Raw genomic sequence first — 16,375 nt, forward strand, 5'->3', positions numbered from 1 at the left:
GAGGAGAGGAGAAGAGAGGTGGGATGGGATGGGGGAATTAGGAGGAGGGGAGGGAGGATTGGGAGAAAGGGAGGGGGGGATGGGATGGGGAAGGGCAGAGGAGGGAAGGGGAGATGGAGAGGGCGGAGTGGAGATGGAGGGAGGGATGAGAGTTGGCGGGGAGGGGGAGGGTTATGGAGGATGGGGAGGGCAGAGGGAGATGGAAGGTGGGAGGGAGTGGGAGGGACGAGGGAAATTGGGGAGGGGGGAGGACAATGGAGAGATGTGGGGAGTAAGATGGGGCGCGTAGAGAGGGAAGGAGAAATAGGCATGGGGAGTGGGGTGAAAGGGCAGATGTGAGGGGAGGGATGGGGAGAAAAGGGGAGAGGGAGGCAGAGAGGGGGGGGAAGAGAGACGGGAAAAAGGGGAAGAGAGAGTGGAGAAAGTGGGAGGGGGAAGAGAGAGGGACTGGGGAGAAAGGGGGAGGGGGGAGGAGAGAGAGAGGGGGGAAGAGAGGGAGGGGAGAAAGGGGGAGGGGGAGAGTGAGGGGAGAAAGGGGGAGGGGAAGAGAGTGAGGGGAGAAAAGGGGGTAAGAGAGAGAGGGAGGGAAGAAAGGGGGAGGGGAAGAGAGGGGGGCAGGAAAGAGGGAGGGGGAAGAGAGAGACATCAGAAAAGGGAGGAGAGCGGAAAAAGTGGGAGGGGAGAAAGGGATAGGGGAAGAGAGAGAGAGGGGAGAAAGGGGGAGGGGGAAGAGAGAGAGGGTGGGGAGAAAGGGGGAGGGGGAGGAGAGAGAGGGTGGGGGAAGAGAGAGAGGGTGGGGAGAAAGGGGGAGGGGGAAGAGAGAGAGAGAGTGGGGAGAAAGAGGGAGGGGGAAGAGAGAGGGTGGAAAGAAAGGGGGAGGGGGAAGAGAGAGAGGTGTGAAGAAAGGGGGGGGAAGAGAGAGGGAAGAAAGGGGGAGGGGGAAGAGAGAGAGGGGAGAAAGGGGGAGGGGGAAGAGAGGAGAAAGGGGGAGGGGGAAGAGAGGAGAAAGGGGGAGGGGGAAGAGAGGGAGAGGGGAGAAAGGGGGAGGGGGAAGAGAGAGAGGGGAGAAAGGGGGAGGGGGAAGAGAGAGAGGGGAGAAAGGGGGAGGGGAAGAGAGAGAGGGGAGAAAGGGGGAGGGGGAAGAGAGAGAGGGGAGAAAGGGGGAGGGGGAAGAGAGGTGAGAAAGGGGAGGGGGAAGAGAGGTGAGAAAGGGGGAGGGGGAAGAGAGAGAGAGGGGAGAAAGGGGAGGGGGAGGCGAGAGAGAGAGGGGAGAAAGGGGAGGCGAGAGAGAGAGGGGAGAAAGGGGGAGGCGAGAGAGAGAGGGGAGAAAGGGGGAGGGAGAGAGAGGGGAGAAAGGGGGAGGGGGCAGAGAGAGAGAGGGGAGAAAGGGGGAGGGGGAAGAGGGGAGAAAGGGGGAGGGGGAAGAGAGAGAGGGGAGAAAGGGGAAAGAGAGAGAGGGGAGAAAGGGGGAGGGGAAGAGAGAGAGAGGGGAGAAAGGGGGAGGGGGAAGAGAGAGAGGGGGGAGAAATTGGGAGGGGGAGGAGCGAGGCAGCTCTTTGCTGTGTTGGTGTATCTCACCGCGCGCTGTGCAGTATTGATGTATCTCTGCTTTCTGTGCAATATTGGTGTATCTCTCTGCTCTCTGTGCAGTATTGGTGTATCACTCTGCTCTCTGTGCAGTATTGGTGTATCTCGCCATTGTCTGTGCAGTATTGGTGTATCTCACCGCTCTCTGTACAGTATTGGTGTATCTTGCCGCTCTCTGTGCAGTATTGGTGTATCTCGCCGCTGTCTGTGCAGTATTGGTGTATCTCGCCGCGCTCTGTGCAGTATTGGTGTATCTCGCCGCGCTCTGTGCAGTATTGGTGTATCTCTCTGCTCTCTGTGCAGTATTGGTGTATCTCTCTGCTCTCTGTGCAGTATTGGTGTATCACTCTGCTCTCTGTGCAGTATTGGTGTATCTCGCCATTGTCTGTGCAGTATTGGTGTATCTCACCGCTCTCTGTACAGTATTGGTGTATCTCGCCGCTCTCTGTGCAGTATTGGTGTATCTCGCCGCTGTCTGTGCAGTATTGGTGTATCTCGCCGCGCTCTGTGCAGTATTGGTGTATCTCGCCGCGCTCTGTGCAGTATTGGTGTATCTCGCCACGCTCTGTGCAGTATTGGTGTATCTCGCCGCTCTCTGTGCAGTATTGGTGTATCTCTCTGCTCTCTGTGCAGTATTGGTGTATCTCGCCGCTGTCTGTGTAGTATTGGTGTATGTCGCCGCTCTCTGTGCAGTATTGGTGTATCTCACCGCTCTCTGTGCAGTATTGGTGTATCTCTCTGCTCTCTGTGCAGTATTGGTGTATCTCGCCGCTGTCTGTGTAGTATTGGTGTATCTCGCCGCTCTCTGTGCAGTATTGGTGTATCTCGCCGCTGTCTGTGTAGTATTGGTGTATCTCGCCGCTGTCTGTGCAGTATTGGTGTATCTCGCCCCCGCTGTGCAGTATTGGTGTATCTCGCCCCGCTGTGTAGTATTGGTGTATCTCGCCGCTCTCTGTGCAGTATTGGTGTATCTCGCCCCCGCTGTGCAGTATTGGTGTATCTCGCCCCGCTGTGTAGTATTGGTGTATCTCGCCACTCTCTGTGCAGTATTGGTGTATCTCGCCGCTCTCTGTGCAGTATTGGTGTATCTCGCCCCCGCTGTGCAGTATTGGTGTATCTCGCCCCGCTGTGTAGTATTGGTGTATCTCGCCGCTCTCTGTGCGGTGTTGGTGTATCTCGCCCCCGCTGTGCAGTATTGGTGTATCTGGCCCCAACTGTGCAGTATTGGTGTATCTGGCCCCAACTGTGCAGTATTGGTGTATCTCGCCGCTCTCTGTGCAGTATTGGTGTATCTCGCCCCCGCTGTGCAGTATTGGTGTATCTCGCCCCCGCTGTGCAGTATTGGTGTATCTCGCCCCTGCTGTGCAGTATTGGTGTATCTCGCCCCCGCTGTGCAGTATTGGTGTATCTCGCCCCCGCTGTGCAGTATTGGTGTATCTCGCCCCCGCTGTGCAGTATTGGTGTATCTCGCCCCCGCTGTGCAGTATTGGTGTATCACGCCCCCGCTGTGCAGTATTGGTGTATCACGCCCCCGCTGTGCAGTATTGGTGTATCTCGCCCCCGCTGTGCAGTATTGGTGTATCTCGCCCCCGCTGTGCAGTATTGGTGTATCTCGCCCCCGCTGTGCAGTATTGGTGTATCTCGCCCCCGCTGTGCAGTATTGGCGTATCTCGCCCCCGCTGTGCAGTATTGGTGTATCTCGCCCCGCTGTGTAGTATTGGTGTATCTCGCCGCTCTCTGTGCAGTATTGGTGTATCTCTCCGCTGTCTGTGCAGTATTGGTGTATCTCGCCGCTGTCTGTGCAGTATTGGTGTATCTCGCCACTCGCTGTGCAGTATTGGTGTATCTCGCCCCCGCTGTGCAGTATTGGTGTATCTCGCCCCCGCTGTGCAGTATTGGTGTATCTCGCCCCCGCTGTGCAGTATTGGTGTATCTCGCCCCCGCTGTGCAGTATTGGTGTATCTCGCCCCCGCTGTGCAGTATTGGTGTATCTCGCCGCTCTCTGTGCAGTATTGGTGTATCTCGCCGCTCTCTGTGCAGTATTGGTGTATCTCGCCGCTGTCTGTGCAGTATTGGTGTATCTCGCCCCCGCTGTGCAGTATTGCTGTATCTCGCCGCTCTCTGTGCAGTATTGGTGTATCTCGCCGCTCTCTGTGCAGTATTGGTGTATCTCTCCGCTGTCTGTGCAGTATTGGTGTATCTCGCCGCTGTCTGTGCAGTATTGGTGTATCTCGCCACTCGCTGTGCAGTATTGGTGTATCTCGCCCCCGCTGTGCAGTATTGGTGTATCTCGCCCCCGCTGTGCAGTATTGGTGTATCTCGCCCCCGCTGTGCAGTATTGGTGTATCTCGCCCCCGCTGTGCAGTATTGGTGTATCTCGCCCCCGCTGTGCAGTATTGGTGTATCTCGCCCCCACGCTGCAGTATTGGTGTATCTCGCCCCCGCTGTGCAGTATTGGTGTATCTCGCCCCCGCTGTGCAGTATTGGTGTATCTCGCCGCTCTCTGTGCAGTATTGGTGTATCTCGCCTCTCTCTGTGCAGTATTGGTGTATCTCGCCCCCGCTGTGCAGTATTGGTGTATCTCGCTGCTCTCTGTGCAGTATTGGTGTATCTCGCCCCCGCTGTGCAGTATTGGTGTATCTCGCCCCCGCTGTGCAGTATTGGTGTATCTCGCCCCCGCTGTGCAGTATTGGTGTATCTCGCCCCCGCTGTGCAGTATTGGTGTATCTCGCCGCTCTCTGTGCAGTATTGGTGTATCTCGCCTCTCTCTGTGCAGTATTGGTGTATCTCGCCATGCTCTCTGTGCAGTATTGGTGTATCTCGCCGCTCTCTGTGCAGTATTGGTGTATCTCGCCGCTCTCTGTGCAGTATTGGTGTATCTCGCCCCCGCTGTGCAGTATTGGTGTATCTCGCCCCCGCTGTGCAGTATTGGTGTATCTCGCCGCTCTCTGTGCAGTATTGGTGTATCTCGCCGCTCTCTGTGCAGTATTGGTGTATTTCGCCGCTGTCTGTGCAGTATTGGTGTATCTCGCCCCCGCTGTGCAGTATTGCTGTATCTCGCCGCTCTCTGTGCAGTATTGGTGTATCTCGCCGCTCTCTGTGCAGTATTGGTGTATCTCGCCCCCGCTGTGCAGTATTGGTGTATCTCGCCCCCGCTGTGCAGTATTGGTGTATCTCGCCGCTCTCTGTGCAGTATTGGTGTATCTCGCCGCTCTCTGTGCAGTATTGGTGTATTTCGCCGCTGTCTGTGCAGTATTGGTGTATCTCGCCCCCGCTGTGCAGTATTGCTGTATCTCGCCGCTCTCTGTGCAGTATTGGTGTATCTCGCCGCTCTCTGTGCAGTATTGGTGTATCTCTCCGCTGTCTGTGCAGTATTGGTGTATCTCGCCGCTGTCTGTGCAGTATTGGTGTATCTCGCCGCTCTCTGTGCAGGATTGGTGTATCTCGCCCCCGCTGTGCAGTATTGGTGTATCTCGCCCCCGCTGTGCAGTATTGGTGTATCTCGCCCCCGCTGTGCAGTATTGGAGTATCTCGCCCCCGCTGTGCAGTATTGGTGTATCTCGCCGCTCTCTGTGCAGTATTGGTGTATCTCGCCCCCGCTGTGCAGTATTGGAGTATCTCGCCCCCGCTGTGCAGTATTGGTGTATCTCGCCGCTCTCTGTGCAGTATTGGTGTATCTCGCCCCTGCTGTGCAGTATTGGTGTATCTCGCCCCTCTCTGTGCAGTATTGGTGTATCTCTCCGCTGTCTGTGCAGTATTGGTGTTTCTCGCCGCTCTCAGTGCAGTATTGGTGTATCTCGCCGCTCTGTGCAGTATTGGTGTTTTTTGCTGCTCTCTGTGCAGTATTAGAACCATAGAAATAGTACAGCACGGAAGGAGGCCATTCAGCCCATCGTGTCTGCGCTGGCCTAGTAGACCAGCCTCCCAGACTAATCCTACCTTAAAGCACCTGGTCCATAGCCCTACAGTATACAGCACTTCAGGTACATGTCCAGGTACCTTTTTAAAAGAGTTGAGGGTCTCTCCACCAACATTCCTGGCAGTGAATTCCAGATACCCACCACCCTCTGGGTGAAAAAGGTTTTCCCTCACGTCCCCTCTAATGCTTCTACCAATCACCTTAAATCTGTGTCCCCTGGTAATTGACCTCCCCTCGAGGGGAAACAGTCCTTCCTGTCCACTCTATCCTGGCCCCTTAGTTCCAGGGAAAACAACCCTAGTCTATCTAATCTTTCCTTATAGCTGCAGCCCTCAAGCCCTGGCAACATTCTTGCAAATCCTCTCTGTACTCTCTCCCCAGAGCAATTATGTCCTTTCTGTAATGTGGTGATCAGAACTGCACGCAATACTCCAACTATAGCCTAACCAGCGTTTTGTACAGTTTCAGCATCACATCCCTGCTTTTGTATTCTATACCTCGGCCAAGAAAGGAAAGCATTTCATATCCCTTCTTCACTATTCTATCCACCTGTCCTGTCACCTTCAGGGATCTGTGGACATGCACTCCTAGGTCTCTCACTTCTTCTACCCCTCTCAATATCTTCCCATTTATTGTGTATTCGTTCGCTTTATTTGCCCTCTGCAAATACAATACCTCACACTGCTCTGGATTGATTTCCATTTGCCACTTTTTTGCTCACTCAACCAAAACATTGATATCATTCTGGAGTCTACGGCTTTCCTCCTCACACGGCCAATTTTTGTGTTATCAGCAAATTTCCCAATCATACTTCCCACATTTATGTCCAAATCATTAATATAGATACACAGAAAATAGGTGCAGGAGTAGGCCATTCGGCCCTGTGGGCCTGCTCCGCTATCCAAAAAATATCATGGCCGATCGTCTAATTCAGCACTCTGTTCCCGCTTTCTTCCCATATCCCTTGATCCCTTTGGCATTAAGAAATATATCTCTCTCCTGCTTGAATATATTTAATGACTTGGCCTCCACTGCCTTCTGTGGTAGAGAATTCCACAGGTTCACCACCCTCTGAGTGAAGGAATTTCTTCTCATCTCGGTTCTAAATGGCATACCCCGTATCCTGAGACTGTGACCCCTGGTTCCATGGCAAGAACATCCTTCCTCAGATAGGGAGACCAAAACTGCACACAATACTCCAGATGTGGTCTCACCAAGGCCCTGTACAACTACAGAAAGACATCCTTGCTCCTGTACTCAAATCCTTTTGCAATGAAGGCCAACATACCATTTGCCTTCCTAACTGCTTGCTGCACTTGAATGCTTGCTTTCAGCGACTGGTGTACAAAGACACCCAAGTCTCGTTGCACCTCCCCCTTTCCCAATTTATCACCATTCAGATAATAATCTGCCTTTCTGTTTTTACAACCAAAGTGGATAACCTCACACTTACCCATGTTATACTGCATCTGCCATGCATTTGTCCACTCACCCAACTTATCCAAATCACATTGGAGCCTCTTTGCATCCTCCTCACAGCTCACATTCCACCCCCACAACCCCCCCACCTCACCCCACCCTTGTGTTGTCTGCAAACTTGGAAATGTTAGATTTCGTTCCATCACCCAAGTCATTAATGTATATTGTGAATAGCTGGGGCCCAAGCATTGATCCTTGCGGTACCCCACTATCACTGCCTGCCACCCGGAAAAAGACCCGTTTATTCCTACTCTCTGTTTCCTGTCTGTCAGCCAATTCTCAATCCATGCCAGTATATTACTCCCAATCCCATGTGTTTAATTATGCACGCTAACCTATTATGTGGGACATGGTCAAAAACATTCTGAATATCCAAATAGACCACATCCACTGGTTCTCCTTTATCTATTCTACTAGTTACATCCTCAAAAAACTCCAGTATATTTGTTAAGGCTGATTTGCTGATTTTGTCGATTCACATTTTTGCTTTCCAGGTGTTCTGCTATCACATCCTTTATAATAGACTCTAGCATTTTCCTCAGTACTGATGTAAGGCTAACTGGTGTGTGATTCACTGTTTTTTCTCTCCCTTTTTTAAATAGTGGGGTTACTTTTGCCACCCTCCAATCTGTAGGAACAGCTGCAGAGTCTGTAGAATTTTGGAAGATGACCACTAATGCATCCACTATTTCCAGGGCCACTTCCCTTAGTATTCTGAGATGTGGATTATCAGGCTGTGGGAATTTGTCAGCCTTTAACCCTATTAATTTCCCTGGCACTATTTTTTTTACTAATACTGATTTCCTTCAGTTCTTCTGTCTCATTAGACTCTTGGTTCCTTAACATTTCTGTGAGGTTATTTGTGTCCTTCTTTGTGAAGACAGAACCGAAGTATATGTTTAATTGTTCTGCCATTTCTTTGTTCCCCATTATAATTTCCCCAATTTCTGACTGTAAGGGACCTATATTTGTCTTCTCTAATGTTTTTCTGTTCATATCTTTATAGAATATATGCAACAAACAGCAAGGACCCAACACTGAGCCCTGTGGAATGCCATTTGCAAAAACATCCGTTGACCACTACACTTTGTTTCCTGTCCCTGAGTCAATTCTGGATCCAACCTGCCATCTTTCCCTGTATCCCAGGGGCTTTCATTATCCTGACCAGTCTGCCATGCGGACATTGTCAAATGCCTTACTAAAATCGATGCAAACCACATCCACTGCATTACCCTCATCAATATACCTGGTTACATCCTCAAAAAACTCAACTAAGTATAGTAAGACATGACCTTCCCCTAACACATCCATGCTGACTATCCATGATTAATCGATGCCTTACTAAGTGACAGAATCTATTCTGAGGGAAAGGATAAACTAACAATTTCCCCACCAACGAGGTCAGACTGACTGCCTTATAATTATTTGGCTTATCCCTCGCACCCTTTTTAAACAATGGTACAACGTTCACACACCTCCAGTCATCTGGCACCTCACCTGTATGCAGTGAGGATTTGAAGGTGATCCTCAGCACATCTGCAATTTCGTCACTGGTTTCCCTCAACAACCTTGGATGCAATCCATCCGGTCCTGGTGATTTATCCACTTTCAGGAATGTCAGATGCTCAAGTACTACTTCTCTCATTATGCTTATCGTATCCAATATTTCACACTCTTCCTCTTTAAAAACAATGTCTGCATCAACCCTCTCCTTTGTGAAGATAGCGACAAAAAACTCATGAAGAACCCTGCCCACATTTTCTCCATCCATACATAAGTTCCCTTGTACATTTCTGATAGGCCCTACCCTTTCCTTAGTTATCCTCTTGCTCTTAATGTACTGATAAAACAGCTTTGGGTTTTCCTTGATTTTACCTGCCAATAATTTTTCATGTCCTCTCTTTGCTTTTTTAATTTCCTTTTTTTGTTTCACCACTGCATTTTCTATACTCCTCTACTCTTTCTAAAGTATTGAGATATTTGTGATCATCATAAGCTTTCTTTTTTGTTTTAATTTACCCTGTATGGTTTTAGATAACCAGGGGGCTCTAGATTTGGCAGTACCACCTTTTATCTTTGTGGGGACATGTACATACGCTGTGCCCTTAGTATTTCATTTTTGAATACCTCCCACTGGTTTGCCACTGATTTTCCTTCAAGTAGCTGTATCCAGTCCACTTTTGCCAGGTCTCATGTCAGTTTAGTAAAATCAGCGTTCCCTCAGTTTAGAACCTTTCCTCCTGTTTTATCTTTGTCCTTTTCCATGATTATGCTAAAACTAACTTTATTATGATTTTTTTAGATTTAGAGATACAGCACTATCTCCAAAATTGTCACCCACTGTTATTTCATCCATTTGCTCAGCTTCATTACCGAAGACTAAATCCAGAATTGCGCTCCCTCTTGTTTGGGCTTGTTACGTGCTGGCTAAAAAAGTTCTCTTGAATGCAGTTCAAGAATTTTGTCCCCTCTGTGCCCTTCACACTGTTTGTATCCCAGTTGATATTAGGGTAGTTGAAACCTCTGACTATTATTGCCCTAAGGTTTTTGCACTCAGAAATCTGCCTGCATATTGGTTCTTCTATCTCCCTCTCACTATTTGGAGGTCTATAGTACACTCCCAGTAATGTGGCTGCCCGCTTTTTATTTCAGAGCTTCACCCATATGGCCTCATTTGATGATTCATTTAGCATATCATCCCTCCTCAAAGTTGTTATTGATTCCTTAACTAATAACGCTACACCCCCTCCTTTTTTTTTATCTCCCTCTCTATCATGCCTGAAAACTCAATATCCAGGGACGTTGAGCTGCCATTCTTGCCTCTCTTTAAGCCAAGTTTCTGTTAAAGCAACAATATCGTAATGCCATGTGTCTGTGCTCTCAACTCATTGGCTTTATTTACTATACTCGTTGCATTTAAATAAATACCCTTTAACACTGCCAAATTCCTGTGTTGCACACGTTTTAACCTTTGCTTCATCTGTCTTTCAGAGTCACTTGCTAATTTTGCTAATTTTCTGCCTACTGTTCCTTGCTCTGAAATTGCCCTAACTAAGACTGCGCTCAGGCTCCCATTCCCCAGCCAATCTAGTTTAAACCATCCACAACAGCAGTAGCAAACCTTCCTGCAAGGATATTTGTCCCAGTTCCGTTCAGGTGCAGACCATCCGGCTTGTACAGGTTCTACCTTCCTTGTATTGCTTGCATCTCACTGCTGTCCATGCAGTATTGCTGGTATATCACTGCTGTCCTTGCAGCATTCCTTGTATCTCACTGCTGTCCAAGCAATATTGCTTATATCATGCTGCTCTCTGTGCAGTGTCGGCGCACCTCGCTGCTCTCTGTGCAGTGTTGGTATATCTGACTTGTCTTTGCAGTATTGCCTGTTTCTTTCTGCTCTTTAGTACAGCTGGCATTGTGTTGCTGTCCACGCTGCATCAGGTTTCTCTCCATGCTGTCTGCCTATATTGTGTTGCTCTCCATGCTGTATTGCCTATATTTTGTTACTCTCTGTGCTGTATCGCCTATATTGTGTTCTTCGCTGTGTTGCCTATATTGTGTTGCTTTCCCCTGTATTGCCTCTATTGTGTTGCTATCTGTGCTGTATCACCTGTGTTGTGTTGCTATTCCTGCCGTATCGCCTGTGTTATGTTGCTATCCCTGCCTTATGTTGCTTTACGTGCAATATCGCCTGTATTCTGTTGCTATTCCTGCTGTCTCAGCTGTATTGTGTTGCTGTCGGTGGGGTGTTGTCTGATCTTGTTGCTATCCATGCTGTATGGTGTTTCTATCCATAGGGTATACCCTGTATTGTGTTGTTATTGGGATATTGCCTGTATCATGTTGGTATCCATGGGTTATTGTCTGTCGCTGCTACCCACATGTTGTCACTGGTAACTTGTTCTTAATGTGATAGTATGGAACCTCACTAATGCTCCTGGCACATGCTCTGTTTGAAATGATGTTTTTTTAGGGTGTATGTACACATTAAAGTGAAACTATTTAGAATCTCATTTTTTTATGTGACAAAAGATACACTGCCTATTTTGAAAGAAAAACTAACACTTTACAATAAAATATTCTTTGAAAAACCTCCTAATTTTTTTGTTGCTGTTTCAATTGCAGATCATTTATTGTGATGCTAATGGAGTCTGCAATGGGAGATGGGGCAGTGCAAACAGAGTCAGAGGATCACCAAAGTGAGTAAGAGTAGCAACTTTTAGAAGTGATGGTCACACCTTTGCGTTTAAGCAGCTCCTGCATGGCAGTTTGTGTCCAGGGTACAGATGCCTCCCATCCACACTTGCTCTCGCCCTTCAATGAGATGACCCTGAAGTGGGCAGAACATTCCCAACAAACACTGCCATTGTTAACTTAGTCTTTCTTTAACCTTCGGCGTGTGTAGTGTGGGCCTCAGCTCTTCTGGCTTTTTGAACAAAAGAGAAACATCTTGGTCAAATACTGTAGGGAACGTGAATTATGGATTGACTGACGGCTATAAGACTGCCAGCAGCTGCAGAAAAACTCCAACATTACAGCACTGGACCAAGCAGCAATGTCACAGTCAAGCTGCACAAATTAGAAGCAACATTGATTGTAATAACACCACCTACAGCTAAAATGTATCCCATACCCGCCTCACAATACCACCTGAATATATTCCACACCCTCCACAGGAACATGCTCTGATATACCTCATAGCCCCTCATAATACCACTGTATAGTCATAGAGTCATAGAGAGATACAGCACCAAAACAGGCCCTTCGGCCCACTGGGTCCGTGCCGACCATCAACCATTTATACCAATCCTACATTAACCCCATTTTTCCCTTTCACATCCCCACCTTCCCTCAATTCTCCTACCACCTAGCAACACTAGGGGCAATTTTTTACAATGGCCAATTTACCTATCGACCCGCAAGTCTTTGGCATGTGGGAGGAAACTGGATCACCCGGAGGGTGACTCTGTGGATTGCACCGGGGATGATTTGGAATCCATCGCCAGTGATTCAGTCGCCATCCGACCGCGTGTCCAATCACCCCCTTTGTAGAATGCTGGCAATTTCTGGCCAGTAGCTTGGGTCGCTGCGACAAGGTCCAGCTGGCCCTTGACTGATGGTTGGAGCTGGTGCTGCCGTTGGGTCTGTCGCTCTGTTGTAAGGACCGCAGGCATGAGTAAGGATGTGAGCCAACGCAAGCTGCGCAAACTTAAGGCATTCCTCGTCGGGCTGCTGAGGGAGTGGCGTGACGCTGCTCCCTGCAAACAGTAGGGTGTAGGTGGTGCTTGCACTAGGCTCTTGCCATGAAGGTAATCATAGCCAGCCTCAAAATCAGCAGCAGCAAAGAGGCATACCATAGATTTCTCAACTTCTCGCTCCTTAAGGAGGGAAAGTACATGGTGTGCTTCCTGCAGGAAACCCACACCATTCCTGGAGACAAGGCTACATGGCTCCAGGAGTGGCAAGGAGGGGGTCTATCCGAGATGGGGATGGGGTCAATTGGAGATGAGTCACCTCATCTCCAATTCAGGTGGGGTGGCTATCTTGCTGGCCCCACATTTTCAGCTGCAGATCTAGGGGGTCAAGGAGCCTGTGCTAGGCTACTTGCTTCATCTCACCGTCAGGCTGGTGGACATGCTGCTTAACCTAAAATGTACGCTCCCCAGGCTAGCGTGCAGCAAGCGCGTTTCTTTGAAGAAGTTTCCGGTCATCCTGGCTCCAGAGACGCCGTAAGTTCATCATCCTCAGCAAGGTAGGGGATGGGGGGGGGGGATGTATTTGAACTGTATCCTTGAGGTGAGGGACCACTCTGGTACCCCACATGGTCTGGCAGTGATGGAGAGGTTGAAGGACCTGGCCGGGTCCTATGATTTGGCAGACGTGCGGCGAAAACTTCACCCCGACTCCAGTACTTTCACTTTCATGAGGTCTGGAGGAAGAGTGTCCAGAATCAATTGCCTTTGCATTCTTTCTGCATTCTGGCAGCTTCTGTGCGACTGTTGCCATGCTTGGACCACTTCTTGGTCTGCGTGTGGGTAGGGTTCACTTACTGGCATTTTGACAACCTGCTGCTGGAGACAAGTGGTTCTGTGAATTCTGGGCTGACTGTGCCCACCCTCCTTAAGGCTACGGTGGGACATGGATAAGGTTCATGTCTGCGTCTTCTATCAGGAATACATGAGAGGGTTCAACCGGGAGCTTGAAGGCCTGGGTTGAGCAGTTGGAACAGGAGGTGCTCAGCCGTCAAAGACTGCATCCTGAGGCAGGTATAGAAGAGAAGAAGGGCACACTGAAGGACCTCCAGTTTGTTGGGTCTCAAGGCGTGTTCAAGGTTGCGGATGCAGATCCTCCAGGACTTGGACTCTAGCTCCCCCTTTTTCTCGCTGGAAAAAAGGCTGGGGATTCATAAGCAGTTCTTGGGGCTACTGACTTACAATGGATCTCCGGTTTCAGATCCGGAGATCATCAGTGACCAGGCCTATTACGGTGCTGTACACTCTCTGGAGCCATCCAGTGAGGATGCTCGTGGAGTTTTGTGGGAGGACCTGCCGAAGGGTGGCCTGAAGGGCACTGAGTGGTTTGTTGCTCCGCTTAGCCTGGCAGAACTAACCAGTGCTCTTGAGGGGCAAGTCCCCAGGTCTGGACGGACTGACTGTGAAGTTCCACAGTGTGTTCTGGGACATCCTGGGGAGCAACTCTCTCAGGACTGGCGCATAAAGTCTGGGAAACAGTGAGATGCCCCTCTCTTGGCACAGGGCCATTGCTGCTGCCCAAGAGGGGCAATTTCTGCCTGCTTCAGAACTGGCGCCCAGTCTCCTTCCGCAGTGCGGACTATAAGATATTTGCCAGGACCATGTCTGCTCTCCTTGGCACTGTGCTTGGCCCGCATGATCCACCCTGACCAGTCTTGCACAGTCCCGGCTGGACAATCCATGACAACATCCACTTGGTCTGGGACCTGGTCCACCATTCCCGGCGGGCCGGTCTGTCTGTCACCTTCCTTTCCCTGGATTGTGGGAAGGTGTTCAATAGGGTAGATCACAGACTTATTTGGGACTCAGCGGGCCTTTGGATTTGGGATGCATTTCGTCGTCCAGATCCAACTTTGGTACATCGCTGTTGAATGTCTGATTAAGGTTAACGGATCTTTGACGGCACCCTTTTGCTTTGGGGGAGGAGCACGTCGGGGTGCCCATGTCTGGCCATCTCAGTGGAGACTTTACTATGCCTCTTGTGGAGGAGGTTGATGGGACTGTTTCTCTGCAGGCTGAGCGTGGAGGTCCTCCTCTTGGCTTATTCAGGTGATATGCTCCTCATGGTCACAGATTGCATCGACCTGTGGAGATTGCTCGACTGTCAGCAGGTCCACTCTACAGCGTTCTCTGCCAGGATCAACTGGGAGTAATGTTCTGGTCAGTGGCGGCTGGACTTCCTGCCGGAGGTGCTCAGTCTTTTTGCCTGGAGCAGCACCCACCTTCTCTATCTGGGATAATAAAAATAAAATACTGCAGATGCTGGAATGTGGAGTCTCTCCATAGATGCTGCCAGACCTGCTGAGTATTTCCAGCATTTCTTGTTTTTATTTCTCTATCTGGGAGTCTGTCTTAGTCTTGTCAAGGACGTCTGGCCAATGAACTGGCAAGAGCCGGAGGCCAAGGCCACTACTCACCTAGCACATTGGATAGGACTGCTCCAAGTGTTTTTTTATACATTCACAGCATGTGGGTGTCACTGGCTAGGCCAGCATTTATCGTCCATCCCTAATTGTCCTTGAGAAGGTGGTGGTGAGCTGCCTTTTTGAACCGCTGCAGTCCATGTGGCGTTGGTACACCCACAGTGCTGTTAGGTAGGGAGTTCCAGGATTTTGACCCAGCGACAGTGAAGGAATGGCAATATAATTCCAAGTCAGGATTGGGTGTGGCTTGGAAGGGAACTTGCAGGTTCCCTTACATCTGCTGCCCTTGTTCTTCTAGGTGGTAGAGGTCGTGGGTTTGGAAAGTGCTACCGAAGGAGCCTTGGTGAGTTGCTGTAGTGCATCTTGTAGATGGTACACACTGCTGCCACTGTGCGTCTGTAGTGGAGGGAGTGTATGCTGAAGGTTGTGGATGGGGTGCCAATCAAGTGGGCTGCTTTGTCCTGGATGGTGTCAAGCTTATTGAGTGTTGTTTGGAGCTGCACCCATCCAGGCAAGTGGAGAGTATTTCATCACATTCCTGACTTGTGCCTTATGGATGGTGGACAGGCTTTTGGGAGTCAGGAGGTGAGTTACCTGCCACAGAATTCTCAGCCTCTGACATGCTCTTGTAGCCAAGACACTTGTATGGCTGGTCCAGTTCAGTTTCTGGTCAATGGTCAACCCCACTACAGGGGTCAAATGCTGGTCATAAACTGCTATGGCTGCTCTGCTGTGGTACTGTTTGGTCACTTTGATCCCTCCCCCTGAACTTGGCGCCAAGATACCGAAGAATCTCGTTGACTTCTGGCACAAAAGGGCGCACTTGGTCTCTGCCACAGTGCTGAGTCTCCCGCTTAGAGAGGGTGGACAGGTTCTGCTGTGCCTTCGCACCCAGTTGGCAACTTTCTGCCTGTAGAGATACCTGTATGTCAAGGATCCTCTTAGATGGTGTGCACTGGTGAGTATTTCTTCTGCCAGCTGTATGGCCTCAATTACAGAAGGCAAATCCTGTTTATAAACCTGGGGTGAGGGTGGTGGGTGGGCATGGGCAGTCTCTGTGCCTTCTTGCGGGAGCTGCCTGACTCTTACTGGGAACTGATCAGGAGTGGCGGCAATCTTCCGGGAGCCACTGCTTAGGAACCTGCACCTTTGTCAGTAAGGGTTTGTGTGGCTGGCAGAGGAGAGGGCTCTGGCTGCCTAGGTGACCAGAGTCTGGGATGTACTGAATAGTGGAGGAGTGGGCTTGATTTCGCTGGAGGAGCTAGCACAATGCGTCTCCTTGGCGGGGGGGTCGTCCAGCTTGTGGCCAAAGTCATTGAGGATCTTAAAGTGGTTCTCGGCCCGAACTGCACTGGAGCTGCTGAGATGGCTGAGGTATGTGGAGAACTCCCAATCGAGCTGACCCCCGTTCAGATGGAATTTCTCATCCATGCCAGGCCTTGAAACCTCCCTCAAGCACTTTGGCCCCACAACTTGAGCTGTTTCTTGGAAATCCCCTCTGTGTTATTCTACCCTGCGTGGAAGGATGTCCTGTACAGGCTGCTCTTGCACATCTTCCACTTCCTCACCCTCGTTTGCTGTCCAGACACACCAAGGTGTTCCATCCTGCTATCGAGAGGAGGGCGGGTGTCCCTGGTGGGTGGCACTCTACTCGGGAGTCCTCCCTTTGTCCATTGGTGATTTGGTGTGGAGGGTGTTGCACGCAGCAGTTCCAT

At 50.1% G+C, this 16,375-nt stretch overlaps 1 protein-coding gene across 4 annotated transcripts in view; it reads left to right on the forward strand.

Moving 5' to 3' along the window:
• Window positions 1–16,375, forward strand: part of dnaaf1 (dynein axonemal assembly factor 1) — a 227,973-nt gene that overhangs the window by 34,041 nt on the left and 177,557 nt on the right. For all 4 annotated transcript variants that reach the window (XM_068049995.1, XM_068049998.1, XM_068049997.1 and 1 more), the window contains exon 2: window positions 11,111–11,184. In XM_068049995.1, coding sequence (XP_067906096.1) covers window positions 11,124–11,184 — 61 coding nt within the window. In that variant the 5' untranslated portion in view covers window positions 11,111–11,123. The remainder of the gene's footprint in view (window positions 1–11,110; window positions 11,185–16,375) is intronic.

The sequence above is a fragment of the Heterodontus francisci genome, chromosome 17 (genome assembly GCF_036365525.1).
Source record: "Heterodontus francisci isolate sHetFra1 chromosome 17, sHetFra1.hap1, whole genome shotgun sequence".
NCBI lineage: Eukaryota > Metazoa > Chordata > Chondrichthyes > Heterodontiformes > Heterodontidae > Heterodontus > Heterodontus francisci.